At 36.4% G+C, this 27,384-nt stretch overlaps 1 protein-coding gene across 1 annotated transcript; it reads right to left on the bottom strand.

Annotated features, from left to right (window-relative positions):
- Positions 1 to 307: 307 nt before the first annotated feature.
- NAA15 (N-alpha-acetyltransferase 15, NatA auxiliary subunit) lies at positions 308 to 27,384 on the bottom strand. Its single transcript, XM_059826705.1, has 19 exons — positions 27,276 to 27,384; positions 26,293 to 26,397; positions 25,419 to 25,576; positions 22,643 to 22,777; positions 22,320 to 22,473; positions 19,945 to 20,064; positions 19,166 to 19,261; positions 18,923 to 19,029; positions 18,442 to 18,514; positions 16,464 to 16,633; positions 15,629 to 15,781; positions 13,834 to 13,962; positions 11,182 to 11,395; positions 9,809 to 10,002; positions 7,545 to 7,653; positions 6,859 to 6,957; positions 5,967 to 6,110; positions 4,777 to 4,874; positions 308 to 1,928 (listed from the first exon to the last, which is right to left on the bottom strand). Exons 1-19 carry the CDS (start codon positions 27,382 to 27,384, stop codon positions 1,728 to 1,730), a joined length of 2,568 nt encoding a protein of 855 aa, XP_059682688.1. The 3' UTR covers positions 308 to 1,727.

Below are 27,384 nucleotides of genomic sequence, written 5' to 3'. Positions count from 1 at the left end.
GGATTTCTTAACTGTACGTGTCAATCACTGAATTCCATGATGTGGAAGAGGAAGGCTGTGTATCCACACGACTGATACTCTGTAACTGAACTCCTGCAGCAAAGAAGGCACTCACTTTATAAGCTGTAGTTTATTTTCTGCTCTGTTTTATATGATGAGCCTATAAAAAAAAAAAACATTTGAGCACTTATCTATATTATTAACACAGTAGACTTGTAGACTGAAGCTTGACTTGGAAAATAAAATTCAACGTAACATTGGTGGAACTTAAAAGCCAAGTAGTAAAGCATTCTGTGTTATAGGACTTCCCAGACATTCAGTATTTACATATAATGCATTTGCACTTTATACTCAACAACCACCCATCAGCAGTGACATTATTAGCATAACTGGACAGCACAGTAAGCCAACCCTGAGCTGCACTCTAGTGAACCCATTCATTTCGAAGTACAACAGAGATTGGTTTAAATATTCACACAATTGTTTTTCAAAACGTTTTATTGCATTATATTTGGTACCTTATGTTTGACAAAGGAAATTACATCTGTAACTGCAGGAATAAGAAGCTGGTCTGTTATTGAAAAAAAATCTTGGGCCCCTTAAAAGTTACAAAGTCTTGGGCTTGCCTGAAACAACTGAGCAAGAAATATATTCTTAGAAATGTAGGGCTTCAAGTATTACAAACCTGTGACACTGTGGAAAAGTTCCAGAGGTATCTAAACTGCAGCACTTTATTTTTTTTCTGCATAACGTGAACAAGGCCTGCTGAGGTTTTAAACTATTAGTCTCTTGATCAGTCAAAATGGTAGTCAGGAGTTCTCCTCTTTGCAATTTCAAGCCATAGTATGTTCTCATTTTGTTTTCACTCTATGTGAAAAATGCATGCTATCTTTCTAATTAGTTGGTGCCACATCACAGTGCATAATTTTATTTGGTTCTTGCATTACAGTTTTAAAAAGTTTGGCCAACCTACGCTGATAGGTTCATCTCAAGAACAGCAATGTCGATTCTCCCCACCCCACCCCCCAAGTTAATTCAAAGAGAGATAGTTTTAACTGGTTCCTTCAGTTAAAAACTGTGGTGCAAGAACACCAAACTGATCGTGTACAGTGAATTTCAGAGACACAACAAGCTTATTGAACACACTATGTTTCTTAATTCTGCTTGATATCCGTATGTCCCAGCATCCACAACACAACACGTATGTTGCAGGTTTCTCTGTATATTCTGATTCACATTGCATACTTCCTATGGACAGAATCATCCCCGTATCAAAATCAGTCAGATGCTAAAGCCCCATCAACTCTTTGTGCTCAGTGAAAGAATCCAGTGCTAAAACAGCATTTTTGCTGTCTGAGATAACAGTAATCTCACAAGACAAATTTAAAGTAATATTTCTGCCACACACCTGCTCTGAGGGCTATACGCCTCCAGATTTCATATAAATTAGTTTAAAAACATGGGTAGGTAGGTAAGGAGAAGGAGTTTTTTTCTTCAATTTTAGCAGCTTTTAATTTTTAAGAAACCGAACAACCTATATCCAGTAATATGTTAGATATTTTATATATATACTTTGTCAGCAGGATAAAAAAAAAGTAAAACTATTTGAAGGCAACATTTTTTTTTCCCTTCTGTTCTCTGTGTAAGTTAGAACAATTCAGCAGGTGCGTGACAAAAATATTATACACCAGATATGGTCCAATGTCATTTTTTTCCAATAAAGTTGTTCATATTTCATTGGCCAGTTCTTCAGGTTCTGCAGAACTATCTCCATTAACTGTGATCTTCATATCCTCTTCATATCCAGGGGGCATGAAAGCCAAAGCATAAGGGAAAAGCTTATGACAATTTGCTCTGTAAGTTTCAGATGCTTCTTTACAGTCTCCAAGGCTACCGTCACATAAAGCTTCTAATACCTCCATACAAGTCTAATTAAAGAGAAAAATAAAGAAGCATTATGGTTTCTTAAACATTCATCGGAACACTCACAAACCAGAAATACAATACTTCAAAGAAAACAAACTCCAAGTATTGTTTTTGGGTTTCTATCAGTATCAAATGACACTTTCTTTAACTAGACACAGCATGAAATACCAGTGTCGTCTGATTGAAAATAATGCAGTTTAAAAACCAGCTAGAAATCTTGACTGAAAATGAAAATACTCATTTGTCACTTGTTCCTTATTTCCCTAAAAAAATTTGATTCTTACTAGTTGGTAACCAAGAACCAGGCTTACTTGCAACTAAATGTGTTTTTTTGGGTTTGTGGTCCCTCCCCACCTTGGGATACACTGAACCTTTCAGCAATACATAACATGCATTTGAATTCTAGTGTTCGCAGATAAAAACAATGAATCCAGAATATATACTGTAATTTTCTAATAATGATTTTTGTGAACGTGCTTTCAGATAGAATTGGGAGAATTGTGGAATATAATTAATAAGTAAAAATAGCATCAGCTGAATAACAGTCATTAGATGTGAAAACATTTCTGATAGGGAAAAAAATAATTTACATTTAAGGATATGTGACTTACAGAAGTGTGTCTGTAACTAGTGAATCAAACCAAATTACTCAGATGCTATCACATCCTTCAGATATATCCGCAGTTTCATATCCATTATTGTTCATGATTTAGAAGAGAAAAAGGAGATTTCCTAGGTTTTTTTTTCCAACTCACATTCCAAACATGAGAAACCAACCTGCTGAGCTTCACTAAAGCCTGGCAGCATTTAACATCCGTCCATGTCGTGTATGCTAGCATTAGCATAGTAAGCTAGTCTTTTTCCACTCCTCTGACATTTACCATAGCTTTTATTTGTTCTGTGTATTGAGATTAACTGCTCTGTCCTCCCGCTATGGGGTTATGAAGTCCTCCTCAACAACCCCTTTTCCTCACATTTGCTCTTTGCGACACTGGCATTCACAGAAGGTCAAATGTATCTCGATTTATGCCTGCAATGTGCCCTGAGACAGCTGGTCTTTACGGAAATGAAATGTAGTAAGTTTGATCTCTTCGCACACAAGAATGCCTTTCAACGAATGCCTAGACTCCTTCAGATTCTCATCTTCTAGGGCAATTTCAATTTCCCATCTAAAAGTTCAGTAGAACTCCAACTCTTACTTTATGTTGGCACCAAGAATGCTTAAATTGAATTTTTTCAGTTTTATCACAATGCTGTGTACATCATCTTTATATGCTGCTAAGTCAGTAAATGCTTCTTGTAGTCCTACCAAGGTAACACCTCTAAACCAACCAAGCATTTTTGGTTACATTTTAATCTTTCCCCAGTCCAATTCCCAGAATCCCACCCTCAGGCAAAAAACACAGCTACGAGGCAAAAAGAATGCTGCTGAAGGCAATTTAATTTTTATTTTCTAAATCTATTGATAATCTATCTTAAGCTCTTTGAGACTGTTCAAACAGGAATGCAAAAAAAAAAATCCCAAACAAGAGAATAGTTTATGAAAACTACTAAATATGTATTTAGGGTATGGAAGACATGAGTTTGTGTCCCATAGCCAGATCAGCTAGAGGAAGGATCTGAATCTTTAACACCCTAAGCAAGTTTATAAATCATGGCAAATTGTCTTTTCTTGTCTCTTTTTTCCCCTCTGTTTTGTCAAAAAATTCTATTGTGAACTTAAAATCCTTCACAATTAAAGTTCTGTTGAACCCAGTATATTTCCAAAGGGATGTCTGTTTTTTGGAAAATGCTGATTTTCGCCCACAAAACAAAAATTTTACTACAAAGTTCACCAATTTTACTTGCAATAGATCTAAAAAATTCTTGAGTCCCCAGACATAAAGAGCACAATAAGGAAATAATATGCCAGGGGAACGGAGAGAAACAAAATGTCCTAAAGTTTGCACAGCCTGCCAAGGAATCTCTCTAATACTTAATTAAATGTGCTGGACACTCTCACAGGGATGCCAAAAGAAACGGTTTGACTGGAATACAAAAATAGTTTAGAAAAGACTAGAAAAAAGAAAGGACATTTTATTCCTTCTCTGCTTTGTCAGGTAAGGTTCTGCCAGCGTGTGGTCGTAGGAAGAAAAAACCCCATGTTTATTAATTCTTTATAAGAAACATGTGAAGATACTAAAAAAGTTTCCTTCTCTCAAATACTTTGAATTGCAAGTCAGAACTGATCACCTTCCCAGATGAAGATGGGGGAGCAGGAAAGGGGCATGGTGGCAGTGGCACAGGAAGATTATTTCATGACCACCAGAATGGACTGGAGTTTCAAAGTTTGATAAGCTTTTTACTTAACTACATACTAAGGCCAAAAGATGCATATGCACCTTTTATTAAAACTAAGATAATTCACACAGCTTGCAGGGGGATGAATATGGTAAGCCTTCGCAGAGTCTGAGCCACTCCTAAGTCAATCTTTTTCTTGCCAACAGTTGCCTGTGAACAGCTAAAGCTTGGACAGACTACAATCTTTTCTTATTATTGGGGAGCTTTAGCATCTTTTACCACGTGAATTCTCTTGCGTTTAATAAGCTTTCCCATTACCTGCGGCAATAACATGGTTTCTGCTGCTAGCTAGCTATTTTCATATTACAACAAAACTAAATTAATTTAAATGTGCAAAAAGGACATTAAACATTTCAGTTCAGATGAACCTGATACCCCTTTCTCTCAACCCAACCTCCTTACCATACCATAAGGCACAGCAATCATTTCAGCTTCCTCTTACCTCCATAATTTGTATAAAGCTTCCATAGATATACGAGAAGTTGTTTAAAATTTATAAATATCTGTTACCTGAAGATTTCTGTTAATGAGGGATTCATCCAGGGTCATCGCCAGCTCCACTGCCCTTTTCTGACTGGAAGGATCTAAATAGTACATCATTTTGGCAGCTACAGGAGGGAAAATAAGCTTCATCACCCAGTGGATGACCAAAACCATCTTATATATATAAACATGAAATAGAGATAATATGACTAAGAGGGGATACTGAACTCTACAGTAGTACTTCAAAATGTAACCACTTGAGGCATTAAAGCTTGACACCTGAGCAAGCAGAAGGGTAGCTTTAAGTCTACTATTCAATACTAGACAAAGCATTAAAACAAATAGGCATTGTCTCTACTTCAGGGTAGGAGCATTTTGCAGCGTACCATGGAATCCCAGGCAGTGAAAATAACAAATCAGACCTGCTGCTGCAACACAACACAGTTCCCTCCAGCAACACTGCTCACATCTCCTTCACACAGAAACCAAGGCACAGAAGAGATGTGCACACAGAGCTCTTGTTACAGTATCGTGTCAGGACACAGTTCTGAGTCCCACAGCACAGATGCAGTTGAAGGGACTTGATGCCAGAAAAGATGCAAGAGTAAACTCACTGCTTTTTGTGGCCAGGTCTGAGCCCAGACTGAGCCACAACAGCAATGCCGCTCCTCTGGGAGGTTTACATCCTGTTTCCCACATAGTACCCACTGTAATATGTGGTGACTATTGACAGACAGCCTTTTGTAACAGGTAACCAGCACCATCTAAGTTCCTCTTGTTAGGCTACCAACAGCTCTGGGTGTTACCTGGCTTGCTGAGCACTCAGCGCATCTCTCTTGGCAGTCAGCCTCTTCAAATACATGTATCAAAAAAACCTTTGCAACTTGGAAATACTACTTCACATACCATAGCTCACATGAGCTATTTCACAGATGCATTAAATACAGTTACAGTCTTATGATACGTCCAGCATGCACCAGAAACGAAAACAGGCCAGAGAGGTCTAAAAATGTGTATTTTAGCAGCATATAGAAAAAAAAAGAAAGAAAACCACAGACAACCTGGTGGTTATGTTATCACAAAAACAGACACAGAGAAGAAAAGCATTCCTGATGAAAGAGTGATTTTTACATCACTGGTGCCGATACTGCGATGCCACTGCTAGATAAGCACAGAATACACAGAAGCAGGGCACAAAAAGGATAAAGGCAAAATACCTGATAATCTATGTGGTAGTGAGTCATAGTTCTTTTTAAGGAAAGCTTCATTGAAGTTCTTTGGATTAGTTGCTCCAAAAAGCCGATTCATTTCTTGGTTTAACACTGTTCTAACTGCATCAGGCAGATCCTTACTTTCAGATACTATTGAATTGGGAAAAAAAAAAAAAGAAGTTAATCAAGGTGAGCACAGGTAATCACAGTAAAATCTACTTCATGCATTTATTTTAGTATTTGTTATGTTTACATTATTAATATAATTTTAAAAATCTCAAAATTCACAAAATTCAAAAAGGTAAATAACTGGATCTGGTTGGAAAAACCTTAAGTGTGACAGTTTTCTAATGCTTAGAAAAAGCCAAAGCCTTTTTACTCCCATACACTCTCCCCCTTACTGATTAAAATCTATTAGGCTCAAAGTCATACAAGTCTGCTCTTAAATGTATCTAGTCTGTAGCCATCAACAGGAAGGGTGATCTTTGGGGCAAGGAAGGGAGAGAATCCTTCCAACCTTCTAACAAAAAGGACTGAATTCTAAACCTTCTCCTTGCATGCCGACACAGGCTGCCAGCAGATAAGCCAGATTCCTCACTCTGCAATTTCCATTTCTTCACTCACTCTTTCAGGGGTTCACCATACTACTCCATACTACTCACAGCCTTAAAAAAGACTTACTAATACTTGTTGGAATAACTACTAAATCTAGCTGCAGTCATAATGAACATACTTAATTTTCGCATGAATCGGTTGTTTAAAAAGCTTTCTATTATGTGTATTAAATATTTAGAATTAATTGTGCTAACAGTCTATAAACTAAAAATCAATGACTGTATGTGGGTTAGGCATCATCTGGTAGCATATACAGATGAAGTCATATCAAACAGATACATACCACTGCTGAAGAGATGAATCATACACTCATGAAGCCAAGGATGACTAGAATCAATAGCAAAGGCTCTCTTCACAGACTGAAGCATGAGAAGGAACTTCTCTGGAAAAGAAAGTGTTGGCAAATGTTCAAAAACCTGTGGTTGGAACCCACTGCATTATGTTGCAGGAGTATTTAGTGTTTGAAATTAGAAGAAATTAAAGCTGAGTGTACTGCACAGCCATTTTTTCTAATATGTGTTTATTTAACCAGTGAATTAAGCCTGTTAAACTAGTAAGTAAATTTGAACATAGTAAGTTCTTAAAGCATAATATGTAACCGATACAAGAATTCAAAAGTCGAGTGTTTCAAAAGACCGGTTCTCATTGGCAACTGCACACCATTTCTTTACAGCGTGTAGTTCTGCAAACTATAGATACAAACAAATAACTAGGGCAAATACAAGCTGGGAGAATTAACTACAGTCTCACTGCTTATAGATTTAAACTCAGCAAAGAAAGTGGATAATCACCAAACGTTCAAACTTCGGTTTTTCACAGACTGCTCACGGCTGGGGTGCTGGACCAATGAAAAGTTGTGTGTCTTGACAGGGACTGATTCCTCATAGCTCATCAATAATTTTTGCTTAAATTCTAATACACATCTTTATGAACCTCAAATTGCTTTCTTTCATTAGTTTCCTCACCTACCTTTTCGAAAATAGATCTCGAAGGCAAAAAGATGCGTCTCTATTTTGTTCTTCACTAAATTCTTCAGGGGTGTTAAAAATTTAATGGCTTCTTCCAAAGGTGCTTCAACCTACAGATTCAAGGAAGTGACACACAACTAAGTCACAAAGTTTAAACCTAGTAACTCTACAACAGAATTAGCTGAGTCACATCAGAGGAGTTACTCTCATAAGGCAATGCACTAAGATGCTTAGAACCTCTTCTGTTACAAATTTTGCATCTTTCACTCAGTCTTAGTGTCTAAACACAGACTGTCAAGTCTAAAAAATTGCTTTGTCATAGTTAAAAATCACATTTTCCAATACAGATAGAAGTCTTTGCCTTCTATCATACGTCAGTAGTAAACACACCTGCAGCTGAACCTGTACTGTAATGGGCAGTATGGCTCCTCGTATGCCAATCTACACCCATGGGCCTCAGATGTTGGTAAATGACTACTTTATGCCCCTGACAGTCTGTTCAGGTGAGCTTCAGACAGGTTCCTGAAAGCTGCCAGGTCATGGCGGCATTCCCAGCCAAGATACTAACAGCAAGCTTGGAAGTAACTAGGTATTGATCACGCTCTCCTGGTCTTAACTAGCGTAATCCAGTAAATGGACAGCTTTAACACAAATCAATTCTGCGCAAGGATTCTTTACAGACAGATCTCTTGCACCTAGAGGTTAGCGGTAATTCGAACACGAACTGTCTGTTGTCCTTCATATTTATGTTTTTATGAACATAAGCCACTCTCCAAGAATCAGATACAATATTTAATTGTTGTCCGTTGACAACAACTTAGTAATGTTGAAGCAACACACTTCATTGCAAATAACTGAGTTGAAGACAATGATGGACACCTTATGGAGCTCCTGCTAACCATATACTACAGCAGTTTTCATTAAAAAATTGCTTCATTTATATGTGCTGTTATGAGTTTGCACACATCAATCACAACTGTGCTCTTAAACTATTTGGAACCTACAACAAAACAAGATTTCAAAGCTACGCCTTTAATACCAAAGTGACATATCCAAAGGCAGCTAGGGGCAACTGTTTCAGGAAAACTGTTTGCAAGTGACCAACTATGTCAGAAACGGTCTTCTGGCACTAGGAACCAAGTGAATTTGGAAGTGTCTATATCATGATTCTGATACTAAATTAGTAATATAATTGGGGAAGATTTGCCAAAGGAATGCTTTATACAGCTGCAACTATTCCCTATAATCTTGGGGACTGCCTAGATTTTCCTGGGATATCCCATGACATCCCTCTACTCCAGAACTCAATTTCAATACATTCCGTTCATTACAACCATTTCAATCTTCACTAGCACTGCAACTGGAGTGCTGCTTCTTGCAAACAGTGAGCTAAACAATGGGAAGACCGACAATATTCTTAAATGACTAGTCAAGTTTTTTAAGTCACTTGCTTCCTGGCTACAAAGTGAAGTTCACTGTCTCAGCTTTCAAATATCATCCCCTCTGGAGCCAATAATATTTGTTATACATGTAATGTGAAAATACTGTACCTATCAGTTCTTGGATACTATACTACTATAAATTAATTTTTCCAGTCTCTATATATTTTCATTATCTCTTCCCACATTTTTCAAGTGCTTTCCTGCTCCTTACAGGTACAACTTTTAGCACAAGAACAGTCTTCTGGGTCACCTCCCCTTTATATAGCTTTACAGTTCTTAATCCAGATCTCAAAATCCATCTCAGTCTAGTCTACTACTATTTCCAAACAGCTTCTTTATCCCTTTTTTTTGCGCCCCCCCCCCCCCCCCCCCAATGCAAACAAATGCTGTTAAAGCATTCAGGGTTTCAATATCTCCTCTTTCACAGACTATGCTTAATAAATAAGAAAATATTATGGGACATAAAGAGTGAATGATAATCACCTTACATACAGAATAGCAAGACTTCCATCCGATCAACTAGAAATAGGGTATAATCAACACGTTAGTGCAATACACACATGAAGATAATCCCACCTGGAGCAAATGTCTATGACTTCAATCGCTGCCTTTGAGAACCAGGCACAAAAGCTGTGATTTAATCACATTACTGACAGTATACCCAACAAACTACCCCTAGAAAAGAATTATTTTTAAAATGCCAGCTATGAAGGGAAGCCATACAAAAAATAAACAAGCTATCAGAATGGCTTTCAAATTGTATGTGTGCTCACTGTAGCTTTTCTAGAAATTTCTATGAATTTATTATTACATTAGTAAGCACCTTTGCCAATTTCTCAGGGATAAGTTCTTCTTTCGGTCCTCCGATTTCCTCATCATCATCATCTTTCTTCTTTTTCTGATTCCTCTGTTGCTTCTCTTTTTCAGCATTCTTCTTCTCCTCCTCTAACTGTGCTTTCTTCTGCGCTCTTCTCTGCTTATTTCGTAGCTTCTTTAGCTCCTTGTCAGACATATTCGCTGTACACAAGCAAAGGGCAAAACCAGACAGTGTTGATGTCTAATATTAAAGTCTCAATCAGTTGTCAGATACCATCATCTTCTTTAAACCATATCTACTAACTAGTAATACTGCCAATATTTGTAAAAGCTTATTTAGTATTGATAGGTTATTTTACAGTTGACGCTGCTGCTTCATAATTCACAAACTCCTTTGTGAAATCAGGGCAATAGGAATTAGAACAGTAGTTTAACATGCTGAAAGCAGGACAAAGTAATTACTGCATGACTCCACAAATCCAGCGTCAGCAGTAAAAGTGCACACCAATACACATTGATTTATTCCTTAGGCATTACAGAACACAAGTTATGTTTAATGTAGTAATTAAATGCTCTAACAGAAATAAGGTGAAATAGTCGCACTTTGGTGTAGATAGTTCCAGCTTTGCTTTTAATGCCCTACAGACATCTTAACATTTGATTAATATTCAGATCCTCTCCTCCCTCCAATTAAAGCATAGAGAATTAATTTAAAACACATCAGAAAGTGGCTACAAGAAATTCTGTTACACTTCTACTTTTCTTAATTTGAACCTGAAGCCACACAAATGAACTGAGATGAGAAATATTAAAACTTGACAAATTCCTCTTGAAGGATCCAATACCCTCTGTTCATACCAATTGAGGTGCCCCAAGCCATAATCACTTAAGTTGCTCTCCAATCAGAGATGAGAGAAAAAAAAAATTGATGGATTTAAACATTATTTTTACATCAGAAGCAAGAGATAAAGTTTAAGTTGCTACCTAGTCAAATTTTTGCATACTGATAAAATGCTTTTTTAAAAAGAGCTACCACCAAGCACAGCTGCTTCAGTCTGTTATTTCATGGACCAGCAACCTTGAGAATTCCATGTTTTCTCAGCCATTTCCTAACACAAACACGTTTTTACTGAAGAATTACAATTGTCTCTACAAAAACCATAATTGTTTTATAACTACTAAGATAAAAACATACATTAGTTTAACTTTAAGTAGAACATCTACTTTTACACGCAGGCCAAGTTACAATTTGCCTTTTTTGAGTTATGACAAAACTCTTATTTTTGGCTACTACAGCTGACAACTATAAGAATACTGGATCTACATAAAATATCCACTAATTAGTGAAACTGTATTTAATAGATCTTGAGGGTTGAATACCTGTATCAGCTTCATGTTCTTTATTTTCATCTGTTAAGGGATTATCATGAAGTTTCAAATATATCTCTATGGCAATTTGTGCTGCTTTGAAGTAGAACGGATGTTGTCGAAGTACATCTTCTAGTTTTAATAAGTCCACGTAAGACCTAAGTGTAATCTTCCTCATACAGTAAGTGTGAAAGTCAAACTGGTCATCCGTGATTTCTACAAAATGCTAACACAACATAACATAACATTATTCAGCAAGTATTAACAATCAGATACTAACCTTGACTTTTTTAATATACTCCCCCCAAAGGAATAATTTAGTAAAATCCTGCTGTTTGACAAATACACCCTAACTTTTAGAAACATGAGTTAACAAAACCCGCCAAAAATAAAGTCATGGTGAAAAGAACAGAAGGCACCTTAGGTCAGAACGAAAATTCACCCATTTCACAATCTCCTAACAGTAACTACCCTCTGACAATTTCCAGTTTAAGGGACAAAGGTTCTACATTCATTGTATTTAAACAACACTTGAAGAATTTTTCTTCTATGAACTCCTCTGATTTTTTCAGTCAAGTGTAATTTTGACTTTCATTAAATACTGTGGCAATGAATTCCACACTTATATCACAAATGGTGTGAGAAAATACTTTCTTTTGTTCAAGATCTGCTTTCCTCACCGCCACCTGATGTCCCCTTGTTTTTGTTTGAGAAGCGGTGAAAAGCCACTCCGCTCTAAGTTCTCCACGCACCTATGATCTCATACAACTTAATCCTAAACTCAGTTGTTGCTTGTCAAAGCTGAGGATAAAATAGCAAGCATGACAAGCTAATTGCAATCTCTTCATGTCGAAGTTACTCCATGGCATGTATTTTACTAGCACATTTTTAAGGAGGTGGGATATTCAGATGTAAACAGAATGACAGATTTATATATATAATGGAAGAGAAGTACTATTTCTCTAGTCACTTAATTCCCAGTGCTGTCCTTTTGACTGCTGCTCCACACCAACACAGAAGTTTTTGCAGCACTGTGTATAATGGTTCCAGAATTTCTTTCCTGAGCAGCAATAATTTGTGTAAGACCTTTTACTACTTATGCACAGGCAAAGAATTCTTCTTGTCCCTCCTTCACCGACTACAGTGTTGAACATTACGTTTCATGCACCATTTTATCATTTAGTATTGAGGCAGTGCAAGCGTTGTCCTTGCACTATTCACTCACTACTTTGCTGTGATCATTTATTGATATATCAAATAACAGAGACCCTAGAGACACCTTAGTAATGTCCATGACAAACTCCTTTTCTTGTAAAAGCTCATTATTTGCTCCTACTCTGTTTTCCCAGCCGTGAACCAGCTATTAAATCCATGATATCAACGTCTCTTCTTTTTTTGAGACAGTCTAGATCCTTTAAAGTGTGAAGGATGACGAAAAGTGTTTCTGAAATCCAGCACATTTTATCAACTAGACTGCCTTAAGCTTAACTGGCACCTCTAAAAAAAATTTAAGAGGCCCTGGTTTTTCTTATAAAAGCTTTATTGATGGTTTCTGAATACAACATATTTGTCTTATTTTTGATCTTTACTACACCTTCAATCAATTAATCCAATAAATAAATTGAACATAGTGACTTAATTCCTTAGGCCGCCCTAAAAAACATTTCTGAGTCAGCTCTTCATTTGCTGACCTCTTCTGGTACCCAGGACAATTTACAAGACTAGTAGTTTCTTAAACAAATTCTTTTAAAAGGATTTTACACAAATTTATTTAAAGGATTTATGTGAACAGAATACGGTCCTGGCAAACCACTTTGTTGATTTGTTCTAAGCTGAGAATATTCCACAGACTAGTCCCCTCTGCAGAAAAGCATCAGTGTTGAAATCGCCTTACAGCTCTCTACTTGGAAAGAGGTGTAGCTTCCTACTAAGTTCTCCTCTTCGAGCACTTCACTCACGCTGTCAGGTCTTTTTTCTAGACATTTCAGCTGTCTGGTCTTTTTTCTAGACCTTAATGTGCTTATAAAAACACTAAACCCATACTTGTTTTGTTTAGAAGTTGCACATCTGATATTTTTTGTTTGCCTTACTATGGATCTGCATTACATGTGCAAGTATCCCCCCTTTTTGGATACAACTTCTACTATAAGAAGTCTTTATATTTCTCATAGCTTCTTTTAAACTGTAGATTAATATTTTTTTTTAAAGGAGAAGATATTTAATATTTTTGATAGTTTTTTACATTTATTCTCGCCCTCTATAATAAAATGGCTTAACAATAACCAAGGCAACATCTTTCCTTTACTTTAAGGCTGGGCTTGTCAGCTCAGCCATATTCTTTTTGGACTTATAGTACACATACTCTTGTTTTTTTTACACAAATACCTATTTTTATGCACCCTGCCAAAAATAAGATTATTTCTGAGAGTCTTCTGTTCTTTCCTGGATCTTCAAATAACTTTATAGAATCTCTTTATAATACACAGTTAACAATGGCATTTTTAGGAGGAAATGTAATTTAATCAACTTGCCAGTAGCCAAAAGGAAACGAAATGTCTCCTGAAGCTACATGAAGTAGACTGTTACTGCTCAGAAAGGAAACATATTAGCACAGTAAACTTAAGCTAGTGTTTTCCAACTTAGGCAGTTTAACTAGATACGTACTCTCTCAATTTCATGGCATTTCTTAAGTGCTTCTCCGAATTTGTTCATTGCTTTATAAGCTTGCGCACATTCTGTCTGAAACCACATGCACTGCATTTCATTCAAGTTCTCTACTGCCGAGGTTCCTTCCTAAAAGCAAAGACAGCATTGTTAAAAAAAGCCTCACTCAATTTGTTAACTGCCATTTCTTTTATCTTTTTCTAATTAAAAGCACAAATAAAGAGGCTACCAAAAGAATGCTGAATTTCAAAACTTGTGTCCTGAAAGTCAGAAATGCCACAGTTAAGACGGACTTGCTTTGTTCATTAATAAAGCAAATAAATATTCCTCTATGTTCCACTTACTGGAAGAGTCAGAAATACACATCAAATAGCCAGGTAGTGACCATTTAACTGTGACACCTCCTCGTCTTTAAGGATAGGAGAGACATTAATTCATTGTTTTTAATATTGTGTGCACAAATAACACATTGCAGCATGAAGTGCTTAATGTCAGAGTCATCTACTTGGGGTGGATGCAACCATTCTGACTTCACTCTGATCTTGCAAAAACCAGGCTATTCAAGAATCAGCCAAGAGCCAAAGCTGGAAAAATGACAGATAATATTCAAATGGAAGGGTAAGGAGAATGCCCCAAATGAGAGAGAAAGGCAGTCTTTAAACTAGTCTGATTTAGGCAGCTAAAAATCAGAAAAATTGTTAGTTCCATTTTCATTATGCTTAATTTAGGTCTTCTTTAATTATTGTTTTTTAATTAAGCAGTGTGTACTTGAGGACTAGACATAAGATCAAAAGGAGATGAAAAAGATTACACAGAGCAACATCATCAAATTATATTTTTAGAGTTCAGTTTTGGGCAACTGGTATGCTTGCTTTTTTTGACATCTTCTTAAAGCTGCCTAAGGCATTGAGAGAAGCCAATTAACCTAGACTCATTGCAGTTTTGCATCAAAAATTCCACATAAAGCTGCTGAGCTCATATAAAACAGAACCTCCCCTCCCTCTGTGTTTGCCTGCACACAGCCTCCATTTCACAAAAATCCTTCAGTCTTCCCCCTAGAAATACCCCCCTGTTCAACCTACCTGACTCCAGGTTTTGCCTGCTCTTCAAGAGAGAAGAGAAAAATGGGACAACAAACAATAAAGGATTACTTCTGCAGGTAGGTCCCAATAGCTTGATGCCTACCTCCTACTGACAACACATAAACGATATTGCCAGTATTCTAAAACTAGGATTTGCCAAATATTCTGGAAAGACTACATTGAGCTGTTTTGACTTTCGGTTATGAAAGAATAACAGCAAGAGAAGTCAGTTTAAAAAGGAACTAACCTGTGAGATCAAACTTATCAGACTAGGTTACTGCAGGGACAAAAACTGACGCATGAAATCAAGCAGTCTGCGTAATGCAAACTTTTTATGCCAGCATACAGATACATGGGCAACTTTATCAAATCTTTCAAGGATCCCATAGAATCAACATTAAACCCAAAGACTTCTCAGAAAATTATTTTTTCAGAGTAGTTATCTCTAAAACAGGCAGGCTGTATTTTTCCTACCTGGCAAAAAAGATCAAATCCAAGCTTTAGAGTTTTCACTTAATACTATGGAATCATGCTTATCCAAGATTAATTCAAACCCTGATATCAACTACCATTAGTGAAGCAAGCAATCATAGTTGGTCTGAAACAGTACTTAAAGATTATAGTAAAGGTGAGTGGAAAGTTAACACAAAAAGTTATTCCACAAGGGATTAGGCCCACATTATTCAAAAGAGCTATAGTTAAAGGCTACAAACCCTTGTAAACTTAGAACACATTTCTTCTGCTTCTTTAATGGAGTTTGCTTTCAACATATATTTTGCACACTTGGAGTTGATAAATCTGTCTGCTGTGTCCAAAGCCTGAGCCTCATCCATCCACCTTGCAGCTTCTTTAATATTTCCAGCATGCTTAAAGAGATTGAAATTCAAGTTAGATTCAGTAATTATAAACCATGCATGTTTTACCCACTCACTGTTTAATATAATTAGTTATTTATTTAGACATTTTTTAATAAATAGCTTTCTTCAGGAAAACAACAGACTTTTAAAGCAAAAAAAGGAGAAAAATTACTTTCCCTCATTCTGAATTACAGGTCTTCTGGCACTACACGTTTTTCCTGAAAATGCTTAAAGGCCACTTTGAATAATCCCATTCTGATACAATACCATGGTGTAGTTGAGAAATTGTTTTCAAGTAGTTAAAAATAGTGGGGGCAGGATAAGAACAAGTGGAAGACATTTAAAACCTCAACTACATTTATTAGTGTGATTTTTTAATATGAAAAATGTAATTGTAAACTGAGAATTCACATTTTGCAGTATACTTGTCTTTTATCAACTTAAAAATCTTCACAGGGGCTTATTCATACACACTAAAAAACCCAAGTAGTAGCCAAAAAATACCCTTCTCTAGAAACTCACTAAAATTCACTAAGTAACTTTCCATGCATTATCCATGTGTCTTGTTTAACACAAGCTTAACACTTCAATGTTCACATCAAAAACATTACAGGAAAGTATAAGCATATGTAAAAGTCTTCCATCATAACAAACGAATAACCTCTGGTCACTAAGAGCAAGCCAAACTTACCTTATAGATTTTTGCCTTCACAAGGAAGAGTTCTATCAAAGTGGGAGTACTTTCTATAGCAGCATTTATATATTCTAGAGCCAGGGAGGGCTGTCCAATTTTATCATAATGTTGAGCCAAATAATACTGGACCCAAAGTAAAGTGGTTGGAGGTTCTTCTTTACCATCATCTAGAGGGAGAAAAACAAGAGGGAGTTGTTTTGTTCAGTTTATTAAAACAACATGCCAGAAGCAGAGTGCTATAAATATAGCCACTGAAGTTAATTCTGACTCCTTATCAGGCTGTCACAACAGGACCATTAACAGACCAGGTAAGTCCATTAAAATTTAAGTCTATGTTTTGACAAGACCTGAGCATATACTGTTCCCTTCTCATACTGTGGTTTTAAGGGAAAGGAAAAGCGAGTTAGTGGGTCAGAAGGGAGTTGCATTTTGTTCCAACTAGTCCCTCAATGCAGCTTAACGCATGATGTAGAGTTCTTATTTAAAACTGGTTTAGATGAATGGTATAGCAAAAAGTCCCACTAAAACAAGCGTTACACAGTAACAACATGAAGGATTTCAGTACATTCAGCATTTGCGTGTTTTCAACCCAGACTCGAATATCTTCAAACAAAACAGGCTGTCTGTTCCAAAACCCAGCTTTAAAAAGATTTTCTGTTTCTACCTTTGATCAATTTATCGGCACTGTTCACCTAAACATATCCTAGAAAATACTCCTATACACAAGTCACTTTTGAAAGTTAGAGAGCTCTGTTGAAATTTAAAAATCTACCAAAGTCTTAAAAAAGCTCATTTCATTACTCAATTTTGACTATGAAGCATAGCACCTTGCTGGGGGGAGGAAGGGGAACCCACAAAACTGTCAGGGCTCTAGTCCTGCCAAAAGGTTCTGGTTCTTCATTTTATGGTATAACTTAACCATGCAATTATACGCATTTGTTCATTTTAAGACAGCAGAAAATTGTTTATTTGAATGAAATTTAATATCAAAGCAAATATTCAACTGAAGCCATTTCCTTAAACCAGAAAAGCGCAAATCTGTTTGAAAGGCTTCGACAAATTCAAACAGGTATTGAGTGGCTATATTGTAGCCTATAGCATTAAATTCAAGGCAAAAGTTTAACAGGCAACTTAGATGAGAATTTCATAATGAAGTATTGCATTAATGTTTCTGCAAAGCAGGGGAGTAACTGGTTATAACTTCAATAAAAGATGTCTTTAATAATCAGGATTATCCTGTAAAGTTTTAATGTATATTGTCATTCATGCTATCTTGATTATTACACCATTATAATCCATCTACCAAAATTTCAAGACTATCCTCTGTTGATACCCTATGCAGCAAAGTTGTTTCTTGGAGATTTTCTGTTATGAAGCAGTTGGACAAATGACTAAAAAACCCATCATTAAGCTACCAGAGAGGAAACTATGAAGGCTAGATTCAATACATGTAGAACCGTACCTCACAACAAAACAGTTGTCAGTCAAAACCTGGAAAATGCTTTTTAACTCTCAAAAAGAACTCCCAAGAACACAAACCCCAGCTCCCACCAAAAGCTCCAAAACCCTCTCCCCCTCCCCCTGAATATTGTGCTATCAGTATCTGTTCCTTTTTGTTTGACATTTCTGTAATTAAAGATTTAACATGGCTTTCAAATTTCAGTTTCCTGGAGAATGATAAACTCAAGCCTTGAACATAGAACACTTGAACTCAAAACCGCAAAGAAATGATCAAATTTGTGGATATGGCAAAACTTTTAAAACAAGTGACTAGATTTTGAGTACATACTTTATAACTGACAGCTTAAATCCATTCTAAGGATGGCTATGGTTCAGTTCTGTGTTAGGTGGGAAAAAAAGGAAAAAACCCATCATCTCAATTTCTTCACTCCCCACCGATTCCCTGCCTCTGAACGGTCACATAACGCTTATACCAGGCACTACTTCCATGAAGTATGCCAGTCTTAGCACTCACCGTTTGGGTTAAATAACCTGCAGCTTCTTAGAGAGGTTTCATAACCTATCACGAGCTCTTCTATGATTGCCACCTACACACGCAAGACAAGACAAAAAAAAAATCTGTGGGCAAGATATTTTATTTCAACTTGAACTACTTGGTGTTGCCCAAACTATTTATTTTCGGTAAGAGAATTCTGCTATATCCTGAATTACAATACAGATGGGAATGCACTCAATCTCACCTCTCTTTTTAACAAATTAAGACCAAGCCTCCCTCAGTTAACATTTATGCAGCTCATAATTAAGTAAATCTTAGTCTTCCGCATTTACCAACTTGGCACAAGGCTATGTATGCTTGTACTTGACTTCTAGATATACTAGGCCATAATATACAACAGTGCTGATCGAGTGAGCACTGAAGAAAAGAGTTTCTTCATCTCTTTAATGCATCACAGCTACGAGGTAGATCATGTAAAAAGTGGGGGGGGGGAACCTACCTTCTCCTTGTCCTTATATAATGACCTCAAAGTATTGAAGACCGGTGGGCAACCTTTGCTGAAATTCATCCTTAAAAACTTGTCCAGACATTCCTTAAACTTTTCACCTTGAGAGGAAAAAGACCTGTTGATTTTGTTTTACCACACATTACTTGTCAATTGCAGACTGTTTATGCTGTTAAAACATTAGTATCTAAGAAACATGACTGATGATCACTACATGCTCAGCAAAAAAGCACTTACCCGACAAAAAGTTTAATGGTAATCTCCTTGGAACTAGTCCCCTTGGGTATTTAGTCCAGGCCTCTTCATAGATCTTTAGCCTCTCCATCATATTAGCTAGAACAGAATTTTACAGTTTACTTTTTCCTTCCTTTTTGGCAAGAAGGGAAGGGGGGCAGGGAGTGATTTATATCTGGTTAAAAAAAGAATCAGAATATATAGCAACTAATGGCTGTTTACTTCCTAAAGAACACTAATTTCCATTTTATTCTTTTTAAAACTGCCACACGAAATGATTTCAGCTATTCAGTAGCTGTAAATTCCTCCTCCAGCAGTAGAAGACTAACTGCTTGTCTCTCATCTTAAAAAGAGTTCCTGCCTTATCACTGTGCTGAAATCTTGAAAAAAGAAAACAATTCAGGAGAATCATGCCTGTTTTTCCAAAACCTGTATTACCTACAATGTAAGATTAAGATAACAGAGACAGTAAAAGAAAAATTCTAAATCAAAACTGTCTTGTAAGAAAAAATTCTCTTCTTTCAACCACACACAAAGATTACTGCATTTTTTGTTGGTTTTGTTTTAAATAAGACATGGTAACAACAATACAAGAAATAGTTCCAGCTTTTCCTAAGAAAACTTTATGACACTATATACACACTATGACTAAAAACCAAAACTTAAATGGAGACATTTTAAAATAATAGTTTTATTATTTAAAGCAATACAAGTTTTCAGTAAATATATAAATTCCAAATGCGCAGGAACAGCTTGCTTACTACAACATAACAAATCATTACCTGGTTTAAGTGCCTTTTCTAGGCCTTTGTAGTAGGCCCAGTTTTCAGGATTTCTTTCTTGCAGTCCTCTGTAGACTTCAACTGCTTCTTCAAGTCTGCCAAGCTGAAGCAGGAGTTCTCCTGTGTGGAATCCAAGAAGTTTTATATTAAGGTAACAAGATACTGAAGCAGTGTCATATTAATCACTCTACAGTAAAAGATTAGAAAATCCTTAACTCCATGTAGATTCTAATTTCTTAGAAAAAATCATCACAGTTACAGTAAGATTCTACAACTCAGCCAGTAACTCTTGAAACTTACTTGAAAATTTAATGTTAAACGCAAGATGCACATGGTTTTTTCTCACTTACTGAAGTGACTGGTTACTTTGAGTGCAGTGTTTATTACAGAAGGCAATTAAAAGCTGTACATGGTATTTCATACATATATATAATCTTGAATACCCAACTGAAATTGCAGAGCTGCAAATAAAAGAATGGTTCTTCAGTCTGAAGTTAGTTTTATGAAATACCAATGTTTTAAATCAAGCCATTGATCTGATTAATGAACTCTCAAGATTCTGCAAGCAAATTTCCTTTTAATGATACTTCATTACAAGATACAACTGTTGAAGTCTAGATCTAACAACTGTATAGAGCATCTTTGCTGATGCTGGAACTGGAACAAAAGTCAATTTCTCATTGTACAATGGGAATCCACATTTAACAAAGCTTTGCTACTGGCAACTGTTAGGCACCAAAAGATTACACACCAGAGGTGACACAGTGTCATTCTAGATTAAGGTAAAATTTTCTCATCTGGTTTCAAGAGGAAAATGCAAGTCAGCATTACCTCTCTTCTTCCTTATGTCACACAACTGAGGTGTAATTTTGTCAAGAGATGCTGCTTCCCACCAATAACTTGAGGACTATGTGCAGTATCTAATGCCAGGGAAAACATCAATAGTTCACTTGCTGAGAATGACAGAATCTGGAAAATAAACCTAAATTCTTTCTCTGAGGTGAAAGTTACAATTTTTATCTAACGGCAAATGCCAATACTATTTTCAGTGTTTCTCAGTTGTACTTCATCCACAATGGCTTTTGCGCATGCACTTAGAATTTGTAGACAACACTCATTTATTAGCAGGCTTTTCTATAGTACGCACAGCACCTCAGCTGGACCTACCAACACAACAGGAGCTGTGCCCAAAAGAATTAATCAGTTGTACCCTGTTGAAAGTGCACAGACTGCAGAGAGTATTTCCGTCCTTTCTTCTGGTAACTTGCTAGAAGGTTTTGTGTTTTGTTTTGGGGTTTGGTTTTGGTTTTTTTGGTGAAGTCCTAGTTGAAAATCCTATTTCAGTACCAGCCTTGGACCTTCATCAAAAACTTAAAAACACATAGTATATCAAAAGATCTTTTATCTGAAAGATAACGCGTAAAACCGCACCCCCAAAACTAAAACTCCCACTACTATGTCTGAAAAATGGTCTGTGACAGTGTAATCCCTACATCTATTTCCATTTATATGCAAACCAAGTAACCTATTCAGCAACAGTGGAGAGTTGTCTGCAATCATTCTCCTTGAAGTACCACATACCTTCCATAACACTGTCACTACTCAGTCCCTAGGTTCTTTTTGCAAGACAGCAAGATTACTGTTAGCAGGAATAGGGAGCTAGCTACAACATCTACATGAATAATATTATAGAGTAAAAAGATTTCTTCTCTTTGCTTCAAGCAATCATCCAAACAGATTTCAGTGTGGGCCACGAGCAAACAGTACCTTCGATAGATTAGAAGTTTCACAGAAGGACTGTACAAGCATCAAGCAGAAGAGGAACAAAGCATGCTTTGAAAAAGTGCACCTGTTAATAGAGCTGTAAGAATGAACTTCTATCACTCTGCAATTCCAGCTATGGAATATAAGATACAGTATTACATTGCTCTGTTCTAATATTATACACTAGAATTATAGTAATACAGTAACAGAAGCCTACGTTGGGTTGCCTAGCTGAAGAACCTATTTCCATAAAAGCCTTCTACTTTGCCAAAGATGATTCTGCCCTCTCAGCAAGTGGTGTCCCTGTCAGGACCACTATCAAAACTGTAATAGCATGGGTCTGGGTACACTACCCAAACAGAATTTCAGGACATCAATTCAGGATCATCCATCTGAAACGCTCATCAGCTCAGAAGTTTCAGAACAGTGTATCTGTACTCTACTGATGTCTTATGAACCCGGGGGAAGAGTATGATAGGCTGCAAGACAAGCAGTCCTTTATCACAGCAGGATTAAATCAATTAATCTAAAACCAAATCAAAGATGAAGTTCCAGAAGATGGCATTCCTTTGTATACTATGCATTTAAATGTACCTTCAAAAAGTAATTACCTTTCGTTTCTTCAACGGCCAGTTTATCACAGATCTGCTTTTCGTAGGTACAAAGATGCTCCAAGGCTTCTTTATGCAGTCCTGCCTCCCGGAGGACTTGATTTTGATACAGCAGCAGTTCACTGTACTCATAGTCCACTTTATCAGGTGATGTCTACATAGGAAAGCAAGACACATGAGGAAGTTCAGCCTTCTAGAATCATTTGGGGTTTAATTCATTTGACTAAAGAAATTGCATAAAGTTTTCACATCATGAAAGGAAGCAGTGTTTTATTTTTGGCTTAAGCAGCAATCCATATAGGAATTTCATGTTTTCCTCTTACCTGCTGTGTCTTTCTAAATTCCTCTAAAATTTTTGCTGCCATTTCATAGTCTTCCAGCAGATGGTAAGCAATCGCATAACCAATCCACGATGCTCGCTGTGCAGGTCGGAGCTGAAGCAACTGGTATCTTGTTTCCTGCAAAAAAGTAGCTACTAATTTTCCTGACTTTATTCTGATGCTGTGTAGAACATATTATGCAATACTCTGTCTTCAGTATTCTAATATTTAAGGAATGCCACTAAGAATTAGTTTTCTATATGCAAATATTTATTTTTTTAACCAAAAGAAAGAATAAACTTTAAAACACTACGATGGTCTTGAATGAAAGAAAAAAAACCCCACAAAATAACACATCGCGTCCAATTGAATGCTGATGAGTCAGACTAACTTTGTTAATGTATGACACACGTGTTTTTCCTGTCTTACCACTTATAAACAGAATGCAATTAAGGCTACTTTGGTTTCAGTTGCAGGAACATTTACTATGTACTGGTGTTTCAAATTGACCTTGGAAGTACATATGTATTAAATCATTCAAAGTGTTGTTAGGCGAAATAGGTCATGCAAGTGCATCCCTATTCTTTGGCGAGAAGATAATTACAGCTGGAAGATGCAACAGATTTGCTTGGTATCGTGCTGTTTTAATCTGAGGGAAAAGTTATTACTTGTGTTTTTGGTGTGGTTTTTGTTTTGGTTTTTGGTTGGGGTTTTTTTGGTTTGGTTGGTTTTTTTTTTCTTTCTTTTTTTTTTTTTTCTTTTTTTACAGACTCCTGAAAGACATCTTCAAGTAATTTAAAGAAAGGAAAAAAGTTACTACCTACTAAAAAAGCCCAAACAATCAGAAGTTAACAAAGAAATAAAACTAGTTACAGCAGTTTGATTAGAATGAAGATCATTCAAAATATTATAAAGTAGGAGAAGATGGAAACTGAAGCAAAGAAAAAACCAAACCCACAACCTTATTCCTGGTTTTGAGAGTAAATTCACATTCTTCAGAAACTAGCATACGATCAGTCATGAATTACTGGCTTCTAAGCATGTTAACATTAATCCTTAATGCATTGTATGACCATGTGTTCCTTGTATGTTTAGCAATCACGCGTTTGTATTCACATTTATCCAAAGGCCAAGAGAACATACACTTGCAAATGGATTTTGGCACCTATGCTAAGTTTTGGCTATTTTGTCTCAGCAAGACAGGAGTCAAATTTCTAAATTAGTAATATGAAAAAAGCAGTGATTAAGAAATGTCCTAACTTGCGAATAAATTCGCTGAGGACCTATGTTAGCTGATGGTTCCACACGGCTCTGAGAACAAAACTTGTTCTTGGCATACTAACATTACCCTAATTTGAAAAGGAAATAATTTAGGAAGAGACCAACTAATGTGTTTTAACAATCACAACTTTAAAGGTGCAAAGAAAACCTGGATAATATTTTATGTCAGGTTTTCAAAGTCTCTCAGGTAAAAATATATTATTTTTTTTTTGCACAGAAAAGGAATGCCTCATTCCACCAGCCTGCATCAGCTGAAAACCAGACAAGTTTCCAGGCACAAAAATGAAATTTAGGAGGAACTAATGCAGTTTGTTTTTTTTCAATTAATTCATGCCTGAATTATAAATACTTAGGGTGACCATTGTCACCTTTCCCTGGATGGCACAGTAAGAAACAATTAAATCTTCTATAGTCATTGTTCTGTCTAATCCTAAGTGAGCCGTACATTGATCATGGGCAGCAACTACAACTTCGCCTGAACCACATAAACATCTCTGCAATATGCATACCAAACAGAAGCTGCTACTTTTTAAGAAATGAAGGTATTGACAAGCTAGACATCAGCTCGCAATTCAAGACAGAAAAAAAATTTCTAACTACATTAGGAGCAGCATTTATAGAGAAGACAACAGAAAGTTTGTATTCCTCTTCACTGAAGTATCACAGCTGTGACACTACCACCTCATAATGGTTGGTTAGTGTGAAACAACATCTCACACGGTTAAGTACAGACAACTGACGCAAGGCAGCAAATAACTGGGTGCTGCAGTAACAGGCAGAAAGATGGTTCCAATTTAAGTTACCAAACTACTTTACTAAAAAAAAGAAAACACCAAACCCAAAACCAGAAAAAACCAAGATAGTAATCTAAACATTTTGAGTATTAAAATCAAGAAAGAGGAGTATTCAAGGGTTCTGATCCACAATCTTACAGCTCACATGAAAGGTAAAGAAGTATTTGGACCCAAAGGAGCTGTCACTAATGACCAGGTTGGCTGGGAAGCAAAATATGATGTTTCATGCAGCATACTGCTTGTTTTGTTACTCACTGCCAAGAGAAAACTGATGGCCACTGATCTAAAAGAGGAGGGATATATGGTAAAAAGTTATTAAAAAATAGAAATTCCTTTGCCTGAGTAACAGTCATCTTCTGAATACATTGCCTCTTACCTGCAGGAATCCTTCCAAGAAAATAACAAAAAGACTGAGGATTGTCTACAGCTGGATTATACAGCATTAAAAAAGCAAAACAATTCTGCACTGAGCTGAAAAAGAATCATTTAATATCCCATTAAATCTGCATACTTTATGGAAATTGCTCAGTAGCACACCTGCTTTTACATTCATAAAGTATTGAGTAGCACATAGTTTTAACACTCTGGATCTAACTCCATATATTTTTTTTGAACTATTTGCCACCTTTGCTGCAGTTCCCCAGAAGCTGGTAATAAATGCAGTATAATGCATTTGTATGTAATGCATAAATATGTATACTTACCCTGTAACCTTCAAGATCCCTCATTTGAATCTGTAGCAGAGAAAGATCTCTCAAGATTTGAAGATTGTCTTTGTCCCATTTCAGTGCATTTCTATAGCATTTGATAGCTTCGTCATACTTCTTGTCTGACCTCTGAAGAAGGCCATAGACATGCCAACCTGGAAAACTCTGTTAAGGATTCTACTGAATTTGAGCAGGGAGAAAACCGATCCAACGTGTCAGTGACGGAACAGTTGGTAAAAACCTCTCAAGCCGTTTTATAGATGGACAGTAATGTTATTACAATTCTTTTCCTCAGCTGTACAAAGAAACTGCTTGCAAACTGAAGAGAGAGCTGTTTGCCACTTACATGTACAGGGTGCATGTAATATGCTGCAAACTGTACTTTTTGCATACTGGGGAAGGGAATCAAGCAATAGGATCTCTGAAAAGACTACCATGCTTACTCAAACAAGTTTTTGAGTAAGGGCTTATATTAGACAACTAAAGTGCTTGCACTTCCTGCATTCTAAGTATATGACAAGTCCTTATCAATGTAATGGCAACTACTAATGTTTTTAAAGCAAACCACATGCTTAAATGCCTAGTTCAGCCCACCACATGTTTATAGTTGCAGCTTAATGATTAAAAAAAATAAACAAAGCAAGCCAGAATAATACTTGTGCTAACTGTAACTGCAAGGATAGCTGCAGAGTATCTGCCCTTTGGAGAGCTTAGACAAAATAATCTTATGTATTGGAAACAAAATTTAAAATTCTGAACTTCCAGATTGAAGTCTAGTAGTACTGGCTTTTGTTGCAATTCTATAAATCAAGTAGTTGTAGAAATAAACATTTTCCACTCATAAGCAAAAGCCCCATTTCAAAAAGGATACAGACATGACTCTTCAAGTCATTCCTTAGGCCTCTACGCACAAGTTCATAAGCTTCCTCTTTCTTCCCTAGACAGTTTAATGTTAGTCCTTTCATTGCCAAGGTTTCTTTAAAAAAAAAATTAAATAAGTATCAGTTATCCATTTTCATAGGCTTTTAAGCTTAATATAGCAACTCTAAATACAGTATAAATGCTAATTTAGGCTCAGCAGCATCAAGATTTTGCATTCTTTTTTCACATGGAAAACTATACTGGCAGATTATTCACTTAAGTGTATCATACACAACAATAAACTTTATGCATTACTTCCACCAAAAAGTGAAGCAGCGTTTTACTTTAAAGGCACTAAAAGCTGCTCTACAAACGTTTTGGAGAGGTATTTTTTTTTACTGTAAAGGAGCGTTATAACTACTCAAGTATTTATTCACACCACTGAGACTTCCACACATCCACCCACGCCAAACTAGTTGGCAAAGAAAAAAACCCAAAACATTTCTGGACAGTGGAAAGAAACACTCAACTCAGGAATAAGAATCAATTGAAAATACTGCGAGGGGCTACTTCTTCTTTTACAATAAGACTATTCCTTCAGAAAAAGACCACAGAGCTGACAGACATACAGTGCTGAACAATATTCAATCTCTTCCTTTTGTCTTGCACTTCTACATGAGTGAATAACAATTTCCCCTGAAAAGTGATTTAAGCAGTGCATACTTGCACCATGCTATAATGAGTATTAGCCTTGCAGCATAAAGATAAAGAATGGCAAGCTATGACTACTAACTATTGGTAAGACCAGTCTTTAAAATTACAAATCTTACCAACAATAAGTGCTTAACATGGTGCAGGTTTCTGGACGCTCTTTCTGCTTTATAGGCAAAACGTCAACCATAAAGTGCTATAAATACTTATAAAACTTACAAATTATTACACTATCCTAAAGCATAGGGGAAAAAAGAGACCGCATGCCGTTTGAAAACTTACCTCCATGTTCTGCAAACTTTGGGTTAGAAAGGATCTGTTTACAGAACTTCAGCCCATTTCTATACTGCTTATGTTCGTAACACCTCTGTTGAAGAAGAACAGAGTACAT

Source organism: Gavia stellata, chromosome 19 (assembly GCF_030936135.1).
Source record: "Gavia stellata isolate bGavSte3 chromosome 19, bGavSte3.hap2, whole genome shotgun sequence".
NCBI lineage: Eukaryota > Metazoa > Chordata > Aves > Gaviiformes > Gaviidae > Gavia > Gavia stellata.
Note: the sequence above shows the minus strand (reverse complement) of the source record. Positions and strands in the feature narration are given on the sequence as shown.

Excerpts from the sequence above, each read along its gene's own strand:
- NAA15 (XM_059826705.1), bottom strand. The coding sequence starts at position 27,384 with ATGTACTCTGTTCTTCTTCAACAGAGGTGTTACGAACATAAGCAGTAT. Across the intron at positions 25,577-26,292 it reads TGACTTGAAGAGTCATGTCT|GTTGGCATGTCTATGGCCTT; the intron begins GTATCCTTTTTG and ends AGAGTTTTCCAG. Across the intron at positions 4,875-5,966 it reads ACTACCACATAGATTATCAG|CTGCCAAAATGATGTACTAT; the intron begins GTATTTTGCCTT and ends TCCCTCCTGTAG.